The sequence below is a fragment of the Notolepis coatsorum genome (assembly GCF_963971535.1).
Source record: "Notolepis coatsorum genome assembly, chromosome: 3".
NCBI lineage: Eukaryota > Metazoa > Chordata > Actinopteri > Aulopiformes > Paralepididae > Notolepis > Notolepis coatsorum.
The window spans coordinates 204,065,062-204,088,069 of NC_140167.1; the positions used below are offsets into that span (position 1 = coordinate 204,065,062).

The 23,008-nt window shown below is 45.8% G+C and overlaps 1 protein-coding gene across 2 annotated transcripts in view; it reads left to right on the forward strand.

The window, feature by feature from the left end:
• The window catches only part of pdzk1ip1 (PDZK1 interacting protein 1), a 44,995-nt gene that overhangs the window by 16,442 nt on the left and 5,545 nt on the right, over positions 1 to 23,008 (forward strand). Inside the window, exons 2-4 of one of the 2 annotated variants that reach the window (XM_084310517.1) lie at positions 13,373 to 13,461; positions 17,288 to 17,405; positions 19,489 to 19,572. In XM_084310517.1, coding sequence (XP_084166643.1) covers positions 13,392 to 13,461; positions 17,288 to 17,405; positions 19,489 to 19,572 — 272 coding nt within the window. In that variant the 5' untranslated portion in view covers positions 13,373 to 13,391. Of the gene's footprint in view, positions 1 to 13,331; positions 13,462 to 17,287; positions 17,406 to 19,488; positions 19,573 to 23,008 lie in introns of those variants that run through there. The other variant, XM_084310516.1, reaches the window with a different exon arrangement.

Consider the following 23,008-nt stretch of genomic DNA (forward strand, 5'->3'; position numbering starts at 1 on the left):
CAGTTCCTTGCTGTGTTGGTTGGGGTGAAACCTTTCAGGGCACAGCTGAACTGTAGGACGCGCCGCTGTTGTGAGAAGCGGTGGGTTTTCAGGTTGGGTGAGTACTGTTTGCTGGCAGGCTCCACTTGTCTGTTAGTGCTATGGGGGCTAATTGACAATGTTTATGAAAACCGGCCCCAGGCTAGGGTCCTTTGTTCAGCCTCCTAAGCGACAGAAGACCTTTGTCTGAAGCCATTTTAGTTTTAACTAGTGGGCCGCGACCATTAACACTGGTGATCCCTGTGTTTTCTGGACGAGTGGGTATCTCTCTGTCACCGTGTTAAAGCCCCTTCTTTCATATCCAAATGAGAGTATTCCTTCACGAGGAGATATGTGCATGGATGTTCGATAGCGGAAGATCTATGTTCAAGTCAGCTACACAAGCCAGTTTGGGTATTGTGCTGGCTCCGTCGGGTGTTGGTAAAATCACCGTTGTAAAGCTGTGTTGACATCTTGTTTCTCTTTTCTCTTAAAAAGTGAGGAGAGTTTCAGAACGGCGGCCTGTCTGGGTGAGTGTTATATCATTGTGTACAAGTTCAGGTGATAGCTGCTTAGCTTACGGTTAGCCAGTCAGCTGTTAGCTGCGGCGTTAGCCTGCTGGGATCACTGCGTGGCCTACAGAGGTTGGGCCTACTGTTAGCCAGTCAGCTGTTAGCTGCGGCGCTAGCCTGTTGTGATCACTAGGAAACGTTAGCTTGCTGCTATCGGCCAAGGCCCAGCGCGGGGTAGCTCCGGCTACTCGCGCGCCGCCGCGAGCTCCCCTCTGGTCGCGTGCGCCGTTCGCTCGGCCGTTTTCTCAGCCTGTGATGACAATGAACAGTGTGTTCACATATTAACAGGTTTTCCTGTTTTAACTGGCCGTATTAAGGGTAAAGTAGGAGGATTGTGTTTCCCCCCGGTTCCCTGGGGACTTTTTCATCCTCCTATCAGACATGTTGTTGCACTACATTGTGTCTTTGTGTGGTAGGGATGCGATGTAACCCTTAGCTTGATTGCTGAGGTTGTGCTAGGACTGCTGGAGAAACTTTATTTTCCTAAAAGAAAAGATTGTTTGGTCGCTTTCGTGTGTGCTTAGCAAGGCCTGTGGCCGATACTAATCGAGAATTATGTATTCTCTCATTATGAAAAACGGCGTTCCTCTGTAGAGTGTTTTTGTCATTTTTTGTAGGTGATGATGGGTTGTGTGTGTCATGTGACCTACAACTGGGTTGGACTGGCCACAGAAGCACATGTGTGAGTTGGACCGGGGCTCTTAGAGAGCCCTCTCTATTCTGTGTTTTTTCCTTAGTAAAAATCAGATAGCAGGTTAGCTCATGCGCTGTGTGAAGCTGTCAAACGCTTCATAGAGCTGACTATGACTGTGTCATATTCTCTTTTTGTCATTACATCGTATCATGGGTGTGGGGTCGTAAAGGGGTGAACTGGTAACCTTTCCTCTCCCCCTTTTTTCTGTTGGTCAGGGGTACACCCCCTGTCCTTCAAGGTTCCTGTCACGTTGCGGTTCGGCACGTTACGGGGTGAGGGGGGGGGGGGGGGGGGGGGAGTTTCCTGGTGCCACGGCCTGGGATATTGGGCGTGTGCACCGCAGAAATTCCCCCGCCATAGAGTACGTCACCGTGCGCGTCTCTGTTGGTAGGACTTCCGTGTGCTGTTCAGGTCCATGTGATGGATCTGTTTCGGGGGGGGTGGTCAGGGCTCCTCCTCACCAAGCGCCTATTCGGGCCTTCTGTGAGTTCGGACTCCTCCTTCCATGTGAGGGAGCCTCCATCAGAGTACAGAGCCTCCTCCTCAGATTGTCAAAGTGAGTGGACCCTCTAGAAGGTGTCCTATTCTATTGTGTATGTATTCGATTAATTTCGATTATTGAGTGTGTATGGGTTCAGTGCCTCTTCCCCGGAGAGCCCTGAAACCAATTTTTTACATGGCTCAAGGTGCAATATATTCTTTTCAATCTGTACAGCTTGCGTGGGAAGTCTCTCTGGGGATTCCCGTCTCCTTCCTATGGGAGGGTGGTGGGATGTAAAAATGTGAACTGGGATACATACTGTTGGTGCTTCCTTCTTTTCTATTCAAAAAGTGTTGGAGTTAGGAAGCATCACACCCCTCTTGTCGTTCCCCTGGGCGCCTTGGGGATTCAATGACAGGTCTAAATAGCCTGTTCATTGATGGGGGTGTGTCCCGACGCACGTGTAGTGCTAGCTCGCTGTAAACAGGCGACTGACTGGCACGCCTTGGTTGCTTGGGGTTAAAACAGCGTTTTTATAAAGCAACTGGGATGGGGGTTTTTCCTCTTCCGACGACCACATCCCACGACCTGGGTTGGTTATCGACGGATTCTCGTTCATGTCTGGGGGATGATGACGGAATGGATCTGAACATATGTAGAGGGGTCTCACGCCCTGGGGGTGGGCCACCAGGCGCGGCTCGCCCGAACGTCTGGGTGGCGCCTTCTTTTCATGTTAAGATCGACATGCATATCTGCCCTTTCTCCTGGAGTAGGCATGTCGGCGTGGTTAGGGCACGGGACTGGTTCTGGTCACGCTGGTCCGGATCAGTTGAACCCGTTGTCCGCCGGGGATGCAGATCTGCTGTTCTGGTACCCTGAGGGACTTGGTCTTTTTTCAGGGGGAAAAATGCCAGGTCGGTCCGGGTGTCACAGGGTTAAGCGCTATGGAGACCCTGGTTGGGTACGTTTTTACTCAGCACTGTCGTAATGGCTTACGGCCATGCCAACCTGTACACGCTCGATCTCGTCGGATCTCGGCCGCTACACAGGTTGGTCCTGGTTAGTACTTGGTTGGGAGACCGCCTGGGAATACCAAGTACGGTGTGCTTAGGGGCTGGTTCTCCATTCTTTTTCGCTCCTCTCTCACGCATGGCGAAGAGGGGCCTGTTGGGGTGGTCTTTGACCTCCTCTGGTGACCCTGTGCTTCCCGTATCGCCAGGCCCGGTCCGAAGTAATGTTTCGTCGACCCGTAGGCCTGGGTTAACCCTTTTTTGAAAACTGAAACACTTGTACTGCGGTATAGCCGGTGTATACCCGCAGGTGTGTTTTTGAGTTTTTTCTTGAGGGGTTATAGGAACAACCACCGCATTGGGTAACACCAAGGTGGTTGATTCCCTGGTGTGTTGGAGCAGTGTCAACTCCCGGGTTCACCGTTTGAGGGTGCCCCTGCACGTTCATGACGTCTGCCAATCGTGTCAGCCTTCTCTGCCTCAACCCCTCTGGGTGGGGGTTTTTGAATGGAGGCTTGGTCATGCAACACCGCCAGCTTACGCTCCTTCCGCCGGTGCGGCTGTGTTCAGCTGTCCCCTCTGGCGCCTGTCTCGTCAGCAGTCTCCAGGCTAGGGTTAATAGCCTGTTGCCTGGTTTTTCCCCGTTGGTTAACCTTTTTTGTGTGCTTACGGCCATGCTGACTGCCTGTTCTGCAGGGTCAGTGTGCCAGGCGGTGTACTATTGGGGGGACAGGGCCCGCTCGGCTGAGGGGCCTTTGTCCGAATACGCTGGCGATGTGGGGGGCGGGGTCACTAAGTGCCCACCTGGTGGGGTCTTGATGCTGGCATCATGGACTTCTCCGGGCCCCCGTTCCAGGGGGTCCAGTCCCTTTGGTGGGTCTGGGTCTTCCTTCGCGCTCCGCTGCTACGGCCTTGCCACGGGGTTGGGTTTGCCCTTGACCCCGTGATTCTGGGGGCAGTAACGAGGTTTATCCCTCCGTTCGTTCCCGGGTGGCATGCGGGTTGTGCGTGTGTGTAGTCGTGGGGTCAAGCCACGGTCTGCTCACCCTGTGCGTTGAGTTGCTTGAGTGCCTCTTCGCACGGTCGGGTCCGTCGCCCTCCCGTGAAGCCACCAATAGGGGGGGTGCCCTCCATTAGGGTGGGTCGGGGGGGCTCGGCCCTCCCTGATCTGATGGTTGTGGGGGGCCTCAGCAGGGTACATTTGTCGAGCTTCTAGCTCCCGCTCAGCTCCTATTATGCATGAAACGCTGAGCGTGAGCTAGTGTGATACAGAACGTTAGGTTATGACTATAACCAAGTTCTGTTAACACTTAGTGAACGCTCAGCGTTTAGACGCCGCTGCAGGCCCTTGATTTTTCATTGTGGTGAAATTTGTTGGGAAGGAAATGAGTGTGTGGCACCACCCCTGCTTATATAGGTAAGCGGATGGGGGTGTGGCCAGATGAATGCTGGCATTTAAAGGTACATTTGTGAAATTATTCAGTGTATATATGCTGAAGCGAGATATATGCATGAAACGCTGAGCGTTCACTAAGTGTTAACAGAACTTGGTTATAGTCATAACCTAACGTTATCTGCTCATGACCCACACACACACACACACAGCCCTCACACATACATGTATGAAAATTACAGCTCTGTCGGCTAAACCAACAAATTGCATGCTCACTGTGGAAATATAGATCTATTCTATAGATACATTCTACACCTAACCTAATCATTTGATCAGTGCAGCAGACCATACTGTAGATTAAACAGATACATTTTCATTCCTTCACTCTCCACCGTGAGCTGACAGACATGGTGCTCTCATTCTCACACGCAATAATGGATTCAATCACAGCTGAACCTGGTGAGTTTAACCTGGTGAGTTTAACCTGGTGAGTTGAACCTGGTGAGTTTAACATGGTGAGTTTGCCCCCTTTTTAATTAACCTGACGGCCAACCTATAATTTCCCCATAAACCCTGATTGTGACCAGGATGGTTATAGGCAGCCATGGATCTGAGAGGAGCCCTGTTGAACAAGGACATGTCCCCACTGATAACATACTGTATACACATCCTAATGGACATGTCCCCACTGATAACATACTATATATACACATCCTAATGGACATGTCCCCACTGATAACATACTATATATACACATCCTAATGGACATGTCCCCACTGATAACATACTATATATACACATCCTAATGGACATGTCCCCAGTGATAACATACTATATATACACATCCTAATGGACATGTCCCCACTGATAACATAGTGTATACACATCCTAATGGACATGTCCTCACTGATAACATAATGGATGGTAGGACATGTCAAATCAAATCAAATCAAATTTATTTGTAAGGCCCGACAACACAAGTTAATGTCCCCATGGGCCGGACACGTCTTCTTTAAACAAGTCAAGAAGAAACATCACAATAAATCAAGAACAAAACAAAAACACCATAAAGTCCAAATCTTTTTAAATAAATCAAATAAATGCAACACTCCCAGACATACCCCACGCGAAGGTAAGGAAAAACTCACTAAAACCTAGCAATAGGAAAAAATGCACCACAGGCAATGTGGAGGAGAGAAACCTTAGAAGGGCCGTTCAAAGGGGGATCTCCGTTCTTAGATGTCGGTGATAGTAGTGTTACAATAAAACAGGCAAAACAGTTGGTAAGCGTGCACTCGTGTGTGTAGTGAAACACAGATAAGTGCATGCGATAGCAACTGAACATTTTGAAAGATAAAAAATAGAGCTGATGGCGGATCTATTTGAGGCAAGGGGGCGGCGCAGAAAGGGTCGCATCCTCCCGGTCATCATCACGGGACGTCCAACACTCCGGTCATCACTACGAGACATCCACTCACAGGGAGACAGGGAGACGGGACAGGCGTTAGACAGTTTGCGTGATTGTGATGGGCGGACATAGCAATAGATACAAGTGGCAAGCTTATATGTGAATAGAATAGAAGTACTTAACCCAGCAATGAACTCCACGTGGGCGGAGATGGAGCAATAAATACATGTAGTGAGCATATGCATACATGGTGACAGTAGAATCAAAGTATATAATAAAATTGTGAAATTGAGTAATAGATAGAACTACTGCAAGCGTATGGATACAGGGTGAGATACAAGACAATAGCTCAGGGCCGTATGCCCCGGGGGGCAGGAGAAGCCACTCAGAATTGGTCAGGGCAGAGCAGGTAAGGTTCAGCACTGCAGGCCAGACAGAAGGAGGTATGGAGCTGTTCCATGGGACCGGTTGAGACAGAGACAGAGGTTAAAAAGGTTCTCCTATGTCTGCAGAAAAACAGACATGGGAGCAAATAGACATCCTAACTAAACTAGACATATTAATCTAAGGGGGCTTTCACACTAGCCATTCGGGGTCGAATCAGAGCGCGATCGCACCAAAAAAAGGGTGTGATCGTCCCTGATGAGAACACTCCCCCGCGTCCCCGGGGACGCTGATTGGTTCCAAACCGGGACCGCTGGAATAGGTGGTCTCGTGTGCAAACCAGCGTCCCCGACGACGGAGCGGAGGGCGTGGTGTGCGAGCTTGTACCAAAACACGGAAGAGGCTTGCTGTATCAACTTGCTGACACACACAACGTCATTACTGTAATGCTTTCATGCTTGCTTGAATTTTGGGCAGATAAAAACATACAGCAACAACTGGACAATACCCACAAAAACGATATTTATGGGCAATTTGGCGAGTTCAGACCTCAACTAAACAAGCATGTTGAGCCTCACGGCTCAGTGGATGAAAACATGAAGCCACGTTACAAGCCCAAGACTTCCCTGGCTCGCATTAGGCCTGGCAATTTATTTTGCCATTGCTATGTCTATACATTGGTTTCTTGTTCGAATGCATTTATTTCTATAGACCAGTGACATGCAATATAATTGACGCAAGCAATGGGCTAACGTTAGCTGCTAAGTTATCCCATAAATAGGCTAAGCTAACTAGCGTCAGCCGCTAACCCAGGAAACGCTCAAAGCGGACTCCACGACACAAGTTTCATTCGTGAGAAAAGGGGGTGGGTTATATTGACAAGGCTTGACAACAGACTCAGAGGCTCAAAGATAACTTCATAATTATTGGTTATTCGTTTCTTTATATCAGGCATCCAGTTTCCATCACCGTGTGTCCAACTCTTCCTGTGTTGACATTCGAGAGTGACATCATCGCCTACGGCAGCTTACACGCTCCAAACGCAAACCGCAAATAAAAACCGGAGCGAACCAGACTGCAGTGTGTACACAAACCAGAGGGGGAGAGGGAGGGGGGAGTTCGCACTGGAGTTCGCACTCAGGACGGAGCGAGACGTAGCGGAGCACCCGTTCCTAATGAGAAAGCCCCCTAAGGGTCAGTCCCCGACCAGGTGAGATCAGGGTAAGTTGAAGGAGAGAGAGAAAAGATGGGTCTTAAGCAGGCGCCCCTGACGACGGCAGGTAATTTGTTCCACAGGTAGGGAGCGCGGTAGACAAAGGCTCTGTGGCCGGCGGATTTCTTTTTAACCCTAGGAATCGATAGAAGCCCCGCATTTTGTGAGCGCAGAGCACGAGCGGGCGAGTATCGGGAGATGAGATCGGATGCGAGCCCATTTAAAACTTTGTAGGTGAGGAGTAGCACTTTAAAGTCAGATCTGGCTTGAATAGGAAGCCAGTGTCAGGCGGACAAAACTGGTGTGATCAAATGTTCTAGTTTTAGTTAGTATCTGTGCAGCCGCATTTTGCACGAGTTGAAGATTTTTGATGCTTGAATTGGGTAGGCCTGAAAAAAGTGCATTACAGTAGTCCAGACGTGATGAGACAAAAGCATGAATTAGGGTTTCAGTTAAAAATGTCCCCACTGATAACATATACACGTCCTAATGGATGGTAGGTAACTACTACACACATAAAGAGAAAGACAGTGAGACAGACTGACAAATACAGACAGACTCAATGAATGGGTCCCTCCTCTCACTCACTCACTCTCTATCTCTCTCATCATCACTACCTCTCGCCCCCTCCCTCTGGGACGGTGGGATGGCCCATTGGGGAGTCGTGAGGCCCCAGAGAACAGAGCAGAGGGCCGGTTCTCAGCGTGGAGAGGTACGGCAGGGAGAGACCGGCGCCAGCGGCTCTCAGGACCAGTATCTGACCAGCTCATCGCAACAGCCTGCTCCCCTGAGAGAGAGAGAGAGAGAGAGAGAGAGAGAGAGAGAGAGAGAGAGAGAGAGAGAGAGAGAGAGAGAGAGAGAGAGAGAGAGAGAGAGAGAGAGAGAGAGAGAGAGAGAGAGAGAGAGAGAGAGAGAAAGAGAGAAAAATAAGGAAGTGTTAATGAGGGGGCAGGGCTGGCTTTAAGGGCGTGTTTAATTTGGCTAACACACACACACACACACACACACACACACACACACACACACACACACACACACACACACACACACACAGCATTAGAACTCTTTGACACACACGTCCCCAGGGTCCAGTAGGGGCGTGGTCCGTGGCCTTCAAGCACAGATTCTCTTTCTCTTCACTGATTCAAGCTTATTGGTTCTTTCACTCTCTCTTTTTGCAGCTTCTACATTGTTGACACAACACATTAAATTACTGTGTTAATGCATATATTATATATTGTATATATTGCCAGATACATTTCACACACTGTCAGCTGAGACACTTCTGTGGATTGAAATATTTCTTTATTAGCAAACATGTGTTAACCAAGTTAAAGGTAGAGTCTGTAATGTTGTCACCTCTAAGTTAAAGGTAGAGTCTGTAATGTTGTCACCTCTAAGTTAAAGGTAGAGTCTGTAATGTTGTCACCTCTAAGTTAAAGGTAGAGTCTGTAATGTTGTCACCTCTAAGTTAAAGGTAGAGTCTGTAATGTTGTCACCTCTAAGTTAAAGGTAGAGTCTGTAATGTTGTCACCTCTAAGTTAAAGGTAGAGTCTGTAATGTTGTCACCTCTAAGTTAAAGGTAGAGTCTGTAATGTTGTCACCTCTAAGTTAAAGGTAGAGTCTGTAATGTTGTCACCTCTAAGTTAAAGGTAGAGTCTGTAATGTTGTCACCTCTAAGTTAAAGGTAGAGTCTGTAATGTTGTCACCTCTAAGTTAAAGGTAGAGTCTGTAATGTTGTCACCTCTAAGTTAAAGGTAGAGTCTGTAATGTTGTCACCTCTAAGTTAAAGGTAGAGTCTGTAATGTTGTCGCCTCTAAGTTAAAGGTAGAGTCTGTAATGTTGTCACCTCTAAGTTAAAGGTAGAGTCTGTAATGTTGTCACCTCTAAGTTAAAGGTAGAGTCTGTAATGTTGTCACCTCCAAGTTAAAGGTAGAGTCTGTAATGTTGTCACCTCTAAGTTAAAGGCCCACTTGCAGGTTGTATTTTTGTTCAATAAACAATGTGGACTATAGGCCAACGGTGACTTTCATGAAGAGGGGGAAAAAAATATCGAAATTGACCCAGTTTTAGCGTTTTTATCAAACATTTTGTCCGCCCAACCACAACCACCACGCACGTGCATATTTTAATCCATGTTTCATAGCGTGCGTGTGTCATCTTATTGTTGGAGTTTGGAAACGTATCATAGTGTGAACTCCTCCAGACCTGGCAGAGCCAGAGGTGAGGCCAGCAGCATCAACTCCTCCCCTCTACCCACTGAAATCCAACCCCAACCCATCCAGACAAAAACTAAAGATGTAAACAAAGTGCAATACCAAAGAGGGGCTCCTAGAGGTTGCTGTTTGACAACATAAATGGTAAATGGCTGCATTTATATATCACTTTTATCCAAAGCGCTTTACAATTTGTTCCTCACATTTGACCCATTCACTCACATTCACACACCGACGGCGGAGGTGACCATGCAAGGTGCCAACCTGCTCATCGGGAGCAGTTAAGTTAAGTGTCTTGCTCAAGGACAGTTGATATAGTTATATATATAGTATAAACCCGAAACCTTCGATTATCAGACGACTGTTCTACCTCCCAAGCCACTGTCGCCCCCCCCTAAACATTACAGATTCTACCTTTAAATAGGAATGTCATCCATTTTAAGAATTCACAAATGTTCTTCCTGTGCCCCAGGACAGTTCAGTCAGTATGTTCTTCCTGTGCCCCAGGACAGTTCAGTAGTCAGTATGTTCTTCCTGTGCCCCAGGACAGTTCAGTCAGTATGTTCTTCCTGTGTCCCAGGACAGTTCAGTCAGTATGTTCTTCCTGTGTCCCAGGACAGTTCAGTAGTCAGTATGTTCTTCCTGTGCCCCAGGACAGTTCAGTAGTCAGTATGTTCTTCCTGTGCCCCAGGACAGTTCAGTCAGTATGTTCTTCCTGTGTCCCAGGACAGTTCAGTCAGTATGTTCTTCCTGTGCCCCAGGACAGTTCAGTCAGTATGTTCTTCCTGTGCCCCAGGACAGTTCAGTCAGTATGTTCTTCCTGTGCCCCAGGACAGTTCAGTCAGTATGTTCTTCCTGTGCCCCAGGACAGTTCAGTCAGTATGTTCTTCCTGTGCCCCAGGACAGTTCAGTCAGTATGTTCTTCCTGTGCCCCAGGACAGTTCAGTCAGTATGTTCTTCCTGTGCCCCAGGACAGTTCCGTCAGTATGTTCTTCCTGTGCCCCAGGACAGTTCCGTCAGTATGTTCTTCCTGTGCCCCCCAGGACAGTTCAGTCAGTATGTTCTTCCTGTGCCCCAGGACAGTTCAGTCAGTATGTTCTTCCTGTGCTCCAGGACAGTTCAGGCAGTATGTTCTTCCTGTGCCCCAGGACAGTTCAGTCAGTATGTTCTTCCTGTGCCCCAGGACAGTTCAGTCAGTATGTTCTTCCTGTGCCCCAGGACAGTTCAGTCACTATGTTCTTCCTGTGCCCCAGGACAGTTCAGTCACTATGTTCTTCCTGTGCCCCAGGACAGTTCAGTCAGTATGTTCTTCCTGTGCCCCAGGACAGTTCAGTCAGTATGTTCTTCCTGTGCCCCAGGACAGTTCAGTCAGTATGTTCTTCCTGTGCCTCAGGACAGTTCAGTCAGTATGTTCTCCCTGTGCCCCAGGACAGTTCAGTCAGTATGTTCTCCCTGTGCTCCAGGACAGTTCAGTCAGTATGTTCTTCCTGTGCCCCAGGACAGTTCAGTCAGTATGTTCTTCCTGTGCCCCAGGACAGTTCAGTCAGTATGTTCTTCCTGTGCCCCAGGACAGTTCCGTCAGTATGTTCTTCCTGTGCCCCAGGACAGTTCAGTCAGTATGTTCTTCCTGTGCCCCAGGACAGTTCAGTCAGTATGTTCTTCCTGTGCCCCAGGACAGTTCAGTCAGTATGTTCTTCCTGTGCCCCAGGACAGTTCAGTCAGTATGTTCTTCCTGTGCCCCAGGACAGTTCAGTCAGTATGTTCTTCCTGTGCCCCAGGACAGTTCAGACAGTATGTTCTTCCTGTGCTCCAGGACAGTTCAGTCAGTATGTTCTTCCTGTGCCCCAGGACAGTTCAGTCAGTATGTTCTTCCTGTGCCCCAGGACAGTTCAGACAGTATGTTCTTCCTGTGCTCCAGGACAGTTCAGTCAGTATGTTCTTCCTGTGCCCCAGGACAGTTCAGTCAGTATGTTCTTCCTGTGCCCCAGGACAGTTCAGTAATCAGTATGTTCTTCCTGTGCCCCAGGACAGTTCAGTCAGTATGTTCTTCCTGTGCCCCAGGACAGTTCAGTCAGTATGTTCTTCCTGTGCCCCAGGACAGTTCAGTCAGTATGTTCTTCCTGTGCCCCAGGACAGTTCAGTCAGTATGTTCTTCCTGTGCCCCAGGACAGTTCAGTCAGTATGTTCTTCCTGTGCCCCAGGACAGTCAGTATTTGTGAGCACCCTCCAAGCGGTGATGTCACTGGGATGTACACATCTGTGGCTGCTCCATAGACAGTGAATGGAGCTCTGCCATAAAATGTTTGTGTGAGCTCTTACACCCATATGAGGTTTCAATTCTAGTTTATATTATAATATAAAATTTGGGTGTAGGAGTTATAAGAGTTATAATTATTAAAATGACAGTTTCCCAACCTGTTAACCTGCAATGAGTCTCCTGGCCATTTTCGTTTTCGTTTTTGAGGACTGCATACTTTTTTGCAAACCAAAACAACATACTTTATACTTATAGCACATGCATGAGCCTGGTCTCTTTTGAAAGATGACATTCTGAAGTTTCTGATTCCAGGAAAAAAATTCACTTTTAGTCTGAACTTGAGTTGTAAAAAAAACGTGTTACTCAAGTTTTTCTGTAGTAGTTAGTAGTCCAGAGGTAGTATTTCCCCAGAAGGTGGTATGGCTTACAAATCCAGACAGAGCCATAGCCTGAAGCCTTATGTAGTACATATCCAAATTTCATAAAGATCCATTCAGAAATGTGTGATTAGGAGTGATTTAGGTAAACTGTGTACAAAGAAAAACTCAGTTTTCTCATAGACTTCAATTCATTCGGCTGTTTTGCTCTTCCTGTTTTCGTGTTTCTTCGTGTTTTTTGTTTTTTTATTTAGATCCCCATGTGGGGTATCATTGGAAAGCCACACTAATTGGCTACAACGATCCACAATCATTTTTGAGATCGGATCTAGATTGACGGAACTACTGCAGCCTGAGTCAGGAGTGGTATTTTGCGCAAGCCTCAAATACCGGCATGTAACTCGAGAACCGCTGAACGGATTTTGTCGGATTTTGTCGCTATCGACAGGCAACAAATAAGCCTTCAATTCGATATATATATTGTATTACAAAATATGCACACCCGAGCCACTAGGGGTTGCCAAAGTGCCGGTTGCAAAAAATCCGAAAAACGTCCCATATGAGGGACGTTGCAGCTTAACAGGCAAACAAAAAGCTGTGATCAAAACTGAGTCAACATTATGCCTCATCACTTATTCATTACCACACACTAGCTAGTAAGTCCTGGAAAAGCATAATAAGCACAATAAGGGTGACTTTTCAACCCAAGTCTTTCTGTGACATATTAAATCTTCTGTCATGGGACCGAACTAACCCAACACATGCCAGAGTCCTGTCATATGACCCGTCACCTGCCACGTGTTTATATGTAATATAAGCACAAACAGGAATTTAATAAGGAAGTCTCTCTTATAAATGATTTCACTTAACACATTCTGATTAACACAGGCACTGGAGATGTGAAATCTACTTCCTGGTGGTGCAGGTCTGATTCTATCATGGTTGATGTGTGTAGTACCTGTGCAGTACAGTGTTAATGGTGCAGTATTAGTACCTCTGCCCCGTCTGGTTGAGTGAAACAGAAATATAATGAAAATATCAATCAGCTCACGACACTGAAAGCTCCCACAAAAGCAAATACAACTCAAGTGATAAAGGGTTTTCACAGTTGAATCTGTGCCGTTCGTCGCCCCCAGTAGGTGGCAGTTAATTATTAACAACATCACTGTCCACAGATCCCACCTAGACGGAGAGGTTGGTCTAGAAACGTCAACACGTATAATATATATTCAGCTGGACGCTGGAACGAGCTGCTCCGGCTCCTTTAGTTATAATTAGCTGTGTGCTGGACGCTCAGTCTTGACTATTGCCGTTTACTGGGTTGTGATTTGAAGTGTAACTTTTTCCAGTTGGAAGAAAGTATCAACGATGGGACGAGTGGCTACTGTGGCTACGTGGCTGACAGTGACGCTGGGCGTGGTGGCAGCTCAGGCAGCAGGTAAGAACCACACCGTGTGTTCGAGCCTGGAAGGAACTCTGAGGACGGTGGACTTCAGGACCACAGAGGTTCAGCTTCACACTTGATAAAAGAGCATCTATTACAAACTGACCCGTTGCAAAGAGGGGTGGTGTGTAAATCTGTGGCTTCACGTTTTTTTATTTGAGGAAAAATCATTTAGCTGAACGCTTTTGTCCAAAGCGACTTACAAGTTCTGTATGACAAGTCAGCGGGAAGGGCACAACATTGTTCAGTCAGTAACATTGTTCGTCAAACAGTGTTGAACTTGAGTGCATATTAGCATAGTAGATGGTAATATAGGAAATGTAGATTCTTTATTAGGAGAGTTAGTATCTAGTGAGAGAAGAGCAATGTGCTTTTCAGGCTGGATCTAGCTTGAGGTCTGGAGAGAGAGGGAGAGAGAGAGAGAGAGAAGGAGAGAGAGAGAGAGTGAGGGTGAGATAGAGAGAGAGAGAGAGAGAGAGAGAGAGAGAGAGAGAGAGAGAGAGAGAGAGCGAGAGAGAGAGAGAGAGAACTGTTGGCCACAGAGTCAAATTCATTGCGGCAATTTGAGATTTAACACAGATTTAACACAGATTATAGACAGATTATATTATTGACAGACAGACACACACACACATGCAACCAGACGCATGATCTCCTCCTCCCAAGCGTGTCGCCTGGTGGAGACGACTAGGCACACAGCGAGGTGGCTACACATTAACCAAGCGTGTCAACCAGTAATGGATGAAAAGAGCTTGTGATAGAAGAACAAAGAGGGCAGGAGGTGGACTATTATCAGATAGCTGACTGGCACCAAACTCAAAACTCACCTATACCGCCTGCACTGTGAGAAAAAAAAGCTGCAAGAAAACGGTAAATGTCTGGCATCAATGGTTTCCAAATACTTACTGTCAAATTACAGTAAAATCAAATACATTTACAGATTACACCCTTTATTTAATGGTTAATATTTTGATAAAAAGGTAATTTACTGTATTTTTATGGTATTTACACTAGAAAAACAAAGGTAATCTGTAAAATAATACAGTGAATTTCCTGTGATTTTTCTTTTATTTATTTTTTTACAGTGTGGCCTTCCCTGACTCACTCTGACTCTTGCCGTGCTTGTTGACGTGTTGTTCTGTTTTCCTTTGTCTATCCGTTGGTTGTTTTTTCTGTTTATTCTATACTTTTCTTTGTTCTTAGCGTCTCTGCGACCAGCCGCTCTATCGGAGATAGGATCACATTGTGTCATGTTTTGCTAGAGGGTGGCGATGTTTATTATTCCGAATAGATCTACATGGGCTTATAGCCTATAATACGTGACATTTGAAGCAGGCACCACTGCTGTTGTAATTGTCTGGTAATAGCTGTTTTGAGTGTTTATTATTACTGCCTGTCTTCATATCTCACGCCCCAAAGGCGCGAGCGAGGGGGGCGTACGCGTGTAGGTCAGTGGCCAATCAGAGCGCAAAACGCGAACCCGGAAACACAACTGGGTTGGTAAAAGCATACACGCAACCAGGACCCACCACACCGGCTTCCCACCCACTGACAATTGTATCAGTATGGACGACCGACCAAGCCGGAGGCACCGCTGACAGCCGGATTCGATACCAGTGTCTCTTGCGGTGGTAGGCAGATACTTAGTCCGCTGCGCTACCCGGCCGCCCAATAATCAATAATTATTATAATTTCTTTTATGTTCCGGCAACATATTTTGGCTAAATATGCCGCGTTTTATAAATGTGTATTGATAACATAGTGCTGTAAAATGTACTAATAAATATGCATGATCAAGTTCAACGTGTGCTTTTATTTTGATATTCCTTAATGCCACGTTGAAATTACGCAATACATTAAGTGTGGGGTCGCCAAAAAATATCTTAAATAAAATGGGGTCATGGTATAAAAAAGTTTGAGAACCCCTGATATAGAGGGTGGGAGACATTTGTAATGATTCTCAACAGCAACACACAACAACCAGTGAGCGATCAGTTGATCAGTTGATCAGTCGGCCTTTCTTTCTCGTTTCTTCCCCCAGTGAGGGATGCTTGAAATGCTTGGTTCTGTATGAGCCTCCTGAGATTGTGCTTCATACAGTAAAAAAGTTAAAGAGTTAAAGACCAAACACTATACAAAATATACAATATACAAAGCTAAAATGAAAAATGAGGTAGAAGAGGTAGTGCACATTTTTAAGAATAAATAGATAAAATATGGTGTAATGTTTAAAAAGTGTCTAAAGTGAGTGAATGTTTAAGGTGGATGTTTAAAGTGAGTGTGTGCATGTGCCGTGAATGTAGAATGGATGGTTTAGTGTTAGAGTCCAGATTCCAAACGTTTTCACGCTGGTAGTTGTTTGATGGGAAATTGACACTGTAGCCTGTTGTTGGCATTTTGTAAGCAGTGCCAGTCAGTGGACGAGGAACGACACCGTTCTGGCGTGAATGTCCCGAGAGGGACTGGATACATGACGAGCTAAACCATGACCCCATTTTATTTAGGATATTTTTTGGCGACCCCACACTTAATGTATTGCGTAATTTCAACGTGGATTAAGGAATATCAAAATAAAAGCACACGTTGTTGAACTTGATCATGCATACTTATTAGAAAATTTTATTACAGCTCTATGTTATCAATACACACTTATAAAACGAGGCATATTTTGCCAAAATAAGTTGCCAGAACATAAAAAATATATATATATATATATATATATATATATATATATATATATATATAGATTTTTTCTTTATTTTTTACTTGCCAATGCACGACCCCACTTTGGGTCGCCACCCGTAGTTTGAGAACCGCTGAGCTAGACAGACGTCTGGACGTCCTGAGCCCACATTGGGCGCCAATAGCGTCGTACAACGTGTTTCAAGGTCATGCTAATTCTGCCAAACCACGGCGTACGACGTTATTGATATCATATTTCATTTTTTCGCCATGGTATTCATAATTCCCTCACCCAGCCTCGGCTGATACAGTGGGAGCCTGCACAACTCTGCAACGCTTCAATACTGCCGCCTGGTGGATGATCGGGCGAGTTACAACCGGAAATGGATCTCTGGTGATCTCTGTGCACCTGGGAAATGCGTCCGGCACTCACATATTGTTGCGGGACTCTAGACACACATCCGTGTATATGGATCGCTGCCATAACTCAATAATCGATATGATTTGGCCGTTTATTATTATTATACAAACCGGAAATGGATCTAGTAGATCGCCGTCAAATAAGTGGGATCTTTTTCCTCCAGTCTCATCGGCGAACGGTAAGAGGACAGTAACGTTACTTTCAGCGTGTTTGTTTATTATTATTAATGCAAACTGCTCTGATCAATATATCACCCATACTACATAAAGCATTTACTGACGATCACGGAATTATAAACGAACCCCCCCCCCCGTTCATCCGCGCATGATGAGTCATAACGTTTAGGATCATGTACAGTTGAAATCTTTAATATAGCGTGTATCGGCAACAAACGGCAGTTGATAATCTATATTATGTGTTTATGCCTATATCTCACGTTCTAGGAATTACTGCAGAAAACGATAAAAACATATTTATATTCTAGACGGTATTTTCGTATGAATCTATGAATGAAAAAGTATAACGTTCCTACATCCTAAACGATAGATAATCGATGTTGAATGGGCCATAGTAATGTCAATTTAGCAATACAATTTAAAAAGTTATAGCCCTGCAAAGAAGGTGAACATCTCCATAGACTTACAGTGCTGGCAGAGAGTGGTATAAGACGGGCAAACTGCGTGGCAGTTAAGCGCCCGTGTGTCTTCTCTCTCTCAGCCCAGCAGGAGCAGCGGGCGCTGCCTCAGTGGCTGACGGGCCTCGTCGCAGTCGCAGGGTTTCTCTTCCTGGTCTTCGCAGCGTTCCTGGTGAACAAGGCCTGGTGTAGCGACTCGAGGTGAGAGACTAACGGATCTAACGGCACATGGATGGTACTAAGCACATCTGCATATTACATACGGTAGGCCCGTACTGTTACATATATACAACATGACTCGTTGAATGTCTAAGACCAAAAGAAAGAGCCTGTTCGTGGATCAGTCTGCTCTCCACTGCCATGAGTTGGCGAAATTAAATATCAGAGCAACTTCACACATATTTAAATTACTATTATGTATTTAAAAAATTTGAAGATTTTGAAATTCTGGCATCATAGCAGCATGGGGGGGGGGGGGGGGTATGGTAATAGTAGAAGACATAAATATAGGCAATAAAACTATAGTAAAGATAAAAAATAAGCAGTGTAAACAATATAAGAATATAAGTAAGTAAACAGTATAATCAAAGGTGCAGATGAGGGTCAGTTATACTGTATTATACTTAAGCATTACATCACACGCAGGAGTGGTTTGTGACCAATAAACCATGCCTAGGGGTGGTTGTTAGGCCCGAGGCGCAGCCGAGGGTCGTTAGACCCCCCTAGGCATGGTTTATTGGTCACAAATCACGACTGCACGTGGTGTAAAGCTTTTATACAACTGCCAGATTCATCCAACCTTATTTCTATACAATAAACACACATTAATCGAAGATTTATTGAAAAAACCATCCGCCAGAAAAAGTAGTTCCCACAACTCCATGTGGAAGCAGCTTGAAGTGCATCCAACCAAACTAACACATCCAACTGTGTATTATTGGAATGATTGAGAGAAGTTGCCTCATGTGGAAGCAGCTTGAAGTGCATCCAACCAACTAACACATCCAACTGTGTATTATTGGAATGATTGATTGAAAATTTATTAAAACGTTTTCTTTGCCCTATAGGAAAAAAACGTTTTCTTCGCCCTATTTTTTTATTTATTTCTTTTAGCCTAAACTTAACCAGTTGGAAACCAGGGGTACAGTAATAAAATTAGCAATCAACCAATCAATCAATTCAATAGACCATGCTCACTTAAAACAGCGCTGCTTCTCTCTCAGTCTGACTCCCCCGCTGTTGCAGACAGGAGTGTGTGTGTGTGTGTGCGTGTGTGTGTGTGTGTGTGTGTGTGTGTCACAGTGTGTGTGTGCGTGTGTGTGTGTATGTGTGTGTGTGTGTGTGTGTGTGTGTGTGTGTGTATGTGTGTGTTTGTGGGTACGCCAGCGTCGGACAGTGTGAGAGAGAACGCTGCAGTCGGAAAGTAGGAAGGAAGAAATTTAAATCAATCAATTAATCTATCAATCAATCCGCGATTTTTCTTTTGTTCTAGATTGAGTCAAGACCCATCAATTACATCATCCAACATTGTTTAAAATACTAACACATTCCCCTTGACAGAATCGCTTCATATTTAGTCGTTATGGTGCTTTCAACATAACCATTTGATCTCCGCGATCTTGTTTTCTCCCGGAGTGAGCCGGGGGGGGGTTATGTGATTTGGTTGTGGGCGGGTCCTGAGCCCAGGACCGTGGATTGTTACCAATAAAGACGTGTGAATGGCCAATCAGAATCGAGAAATTTGCATGCCGTTGTATAAATTACAATAAATATGGGAAATAAACACTGAATATATACTATGGGTAAGTAACGTATATACACAGGTGCAGTATACATACGGTACCCTAACTGGCATGATATACGTCATATGTTATACGTTGTAGTCCTATTAAAAACTCTTGAACACACACACATCTTAAAAAAAACTCTCACACACACACACACACACACACAAAGACACACTTTGCACCTTAATATGCACAGCAAGACACTCTGTAAATAATTGACTATTTTATCTTTTTAATTTATAAAATTTTTTAATTTAATTTGATCTTACTACTACTACTTATTACCATTCTTGTATTCATTGTTGTTTCTTAATTGTGCACCGCTGAGTCCAAGCTTTGTGTATTTGACAAATAAAGAACTTGAACTTGAACTGTGCAGTTTAGGTGAAGATAATCTGAATAGAGGTGCTTTTCAAATGTAGAATATCCACTCAATGAGTTTGTACATAAGAAACATTTGTAATGTTTCTGTTATGTCACTGTGCTCTTGGCTGCAGGAAAGGACCCCAGGTGGAGTCAGTGGCAGTCGAGGACTATGCCCTGAGCGAAGCCACCTATGACAGCAGCATTGACATGGTCCGGTAAGACTCCAGGGGGATACTGTGCTATTTTCTAAACGGATTTGTTGTTTTTCTTCATCAAACACCTGTGCAGGCCTGGGTTACCGACCACTCACACTGGTACAAGGCCCAGGGGCCCCAGGCCACCAGGGGCCCCAGACCATTACAAGTGTCAAGAGCCCCGTGTTCATGTGTAGATTAATTGCATTATCTCACTCATTTCAGCCAGAGTGTGTGCCTGGGGCTTTAATTAAAAGGGGCCCCAGTTTATAACTAACTGTTTGGAGTTCTAAGGGCCCCAGTTTATAACTGTTTGGAGTTCTAAGGGCCCCAGTTTATAACTGTTTGGAGTTCTAAGCGCCCCAGTTTATAACTGTTTGGAGTTCTCAGCGCCCCAGTTTATAACTGTTTGGAGTTCTAAGGGCCCCAGTTTATAACTGTTTGGAGTTCTAAGCGCCCCAGTTTATAACTGTTTGGAGTTCTAAGGGCCCCAGTTTATAACTGTTTGGAGTTCTAAGGGCCCCAGTTTATAACTGTTTGGAGTTCTCAGCGCCCCAGTTTATAACTGTTTGGAGTTCTCAGCGCCCCAGTTTATAACTGTTTGGAGTTCTAAGCGCCCCAGTTTATAACTGTTTGGAGTTCTAAGTGTGAGGATTCGCCTGTCCCTGGACCCTTTTCCTGTGTTTTCCCTGTCTACTCTCCTCTACTCTTCACCAGCCCCCACCCTTGGACATCCTTGATCCTTGACCTTCACGCACCTGTTGGGAGTTTGCAATCACCTCGGGAGAGTACATAGGTTGCAGACTCCCCTCCAGTCCTTGTCGGGTCGTTCTGTGTTCTGGACTCTGTGTTCGTTCTGTATCTGTATCTGTGTACACTCTGTGTTCATGGAGTTCTGTACGTTACCATCCGGTACGTTACCATCACCTGCCGCGTCTCCGGCGTGAGACGGACGTGCCAGCCATCACCACCTGTCGCCGTTTGCCTGGAGTGGGACACCGTCTTCGCTCTCTAATTCCTACGGGAGGTTTTCCAGTGTTCCCACTCCAGACGTCAAACCGGCGCGCATCGCTCCCTATTTCCACGGGAGGATGCGTCTCTTCGCCCCGGTCCCCTGGGACCCCTTTGTTCTGCGCTGCCCGTCTGCAGCATCCGAAGAGTCCCCGTGCCAGGCCTCCGCCGTCGGAACCCTGTCCTCATCCCTGTAAGCAGCTCTGGCCCTCGCCCTGTCCAAGGCCTTAACCCTGTTCTCTGTCCCTGTCTCCAGCCCGCCTCTCCGGGCCTCTGTCCCTGTCCCCCTCTCCAGTGCCCCTGGTCCTGGTCCTTGACATTTAGCCCTGGCCCTGTCCCTTAGCCTTAGTCCCTTAGCCTGTTCGCCTCTTAAAGGCACAGTGCCGCATTTTCCATAATTCCTTGACTCTAGTGTTTTTGTGTTTTCCCTTAAAGGGACTGTGCCGCTTTTTGTTCTATAATAAATATTTGCCCTGTTTTGGCTTACTCTCATACCTGTCTTGTGTTGTGCGATTGGGGTCGGTTACAAACCATAACACTAAGCGCCCCAGTTTATAACTGTTTGGAGTTCTAAGGGCCCCAGTTTATAACTGTTTGGAGTTCTAAGGGCCCCAGTTTATAACTGTTTGGAGTTCTAAGGGCCCCAGTTTATAACTGTTTAGAGTTCTAAGCACCCCAGTTTATAACTGTTTGGAGTTCTAAGGGCCCCAGTTTATAACTGTTTGGAGTTCTAAGGGCCCCAGTTTATAACTGTTTGGAGTTCTAAGCGCTCCAGTTTATAACTGTTTGGAGTTCTAAGCGCCCCAGTTTATAACTGTTTGGAGTTCTAAGCGCCCCAGTTTATAACTGTTTGGAGTTCTAAGGGCCCCAGTTTATAACTGTTTGGAGTTCTAAGGGCCCCAGTTTATAACTGTTTGGAGTTCTAAGGGCCCCAGTTTATAACTGTTTGGAGTTCTAAGGGCCCCAGTTTATAACTGTTTGGAGTTCTAAGGGCCCCAGTTTATAACTGTTTGGAGTTCTAAGGGCCCCAGTTTATAACTGTTTGGAGTTCTAAGGGCCCCAGTTTATAACTGTTTAGAGTTCTAAGCGCCCCAGTTTATAACTGTTTGGAGTTCTAAGGGCCCCAGTTTATAACTGTTTGGAGTTCTAAGGGCCCCAGTTTATAACTGTTTGGAGTTCTAAGCGCTCCAGTTTATAACTGTTTGGAGTTCTAAGCGCCCCAGTTTATAACTGTTTGGAGTTCTAAGCGCCCCAGTTTATAACTGTTTGGAGTTCTAAGGGCCCCAGTTTATAACTGTTTGGAGTTCTAAGGGCCCCAGTTTATAACTGTTTGGAGTTCTAAGGGCCCCAGTTTATAACTGTTTGGAGTTCTAAGGGCCCCAGTTTATAACTGTTTGGAGTTCTAAGCGCCCCAGTTTATAACTGTTTGGAGTTCTAAGGGCCCCAGTTTATAACTGTTTGGAGTTCTAAGGGCCCCAGTTTATAACTGTTTGGAGTTCTAAGGGCCCCAGTTTATAACTGTTTGGAGTTCTAAGCGCCCCAGTTTATAACTGTTTGGAGTTCTAAGCGCCCCAGTTTATAACTGTTTGGAGTTCTAAGGGCCCCAGTTTATAACTGTTTGGAGTTCTAAGCGCCCCAGTTTATAACTGTTTGGAGTTCTAAGGGCCCCAGTTTATAACTGTTTGGAGTTCTAAGGGCCCCAGTTTATAACTGTTTGGAGTTCTAAGCGCCCCAGTTTATAACTGTTTGGAGTTCTAAGGGCCCCAGTTTATAACTGTTTGGAGTTCTAAGCGCCCCAGTTTATAACTGTTTGGAGTTCTAAGGGCCCCAGTTTATAACTGTTTGGAGTTCTAAGGGCCCCAGTTTATAACTGTTTGGAGTTCTAAGCGCCCCAGTTTATAACTGTTTGGAGTTCTAAGGGCCCCAGTTTATAACTGTTTGGAGTTCTAAGCGCCCCAGTTTATAACTGTTTGGAGTTCTAAGGGCCCCAGTTTATAACTGTTTGGAGTTCTAAGCGCCCCAGTTTATAACTGTTTGGAGTTCTAAGCGCCCCAGTTTATAACTGTTTGGAGTTCTAAGCGCCCCAGTTTATAACTGTTTGGAGTTCTAAGGGCCCCAGTTTATAACTGTTTGGAGTTCTAAGGGCCCCAGTTTATAACTGTTTGGAGTTCTAAGCGCCCCAGTTTATAACTGTTTGGAGTTCTAAGCACCCTGTGTTTATAACTGTTTGGAGTTCTAAGCGCCCCAGTTTATAACTGTTTGGAGTTCTAAGGGCCCCAGTTTATAACTGTTTGGAGTTCTAAGGGCCCCAGTTTATAACTGTTTGGAGTTCTAAGGGCCCCAGTTTATAACTGTTTGGAGTTCTAAGCGCCCCAGTTTATAACTGTTTGGAGTTCTAAGGGCCCCAGTTTATAACTGTTTGGAGTTCTAAGCGCCCCAGTTTATA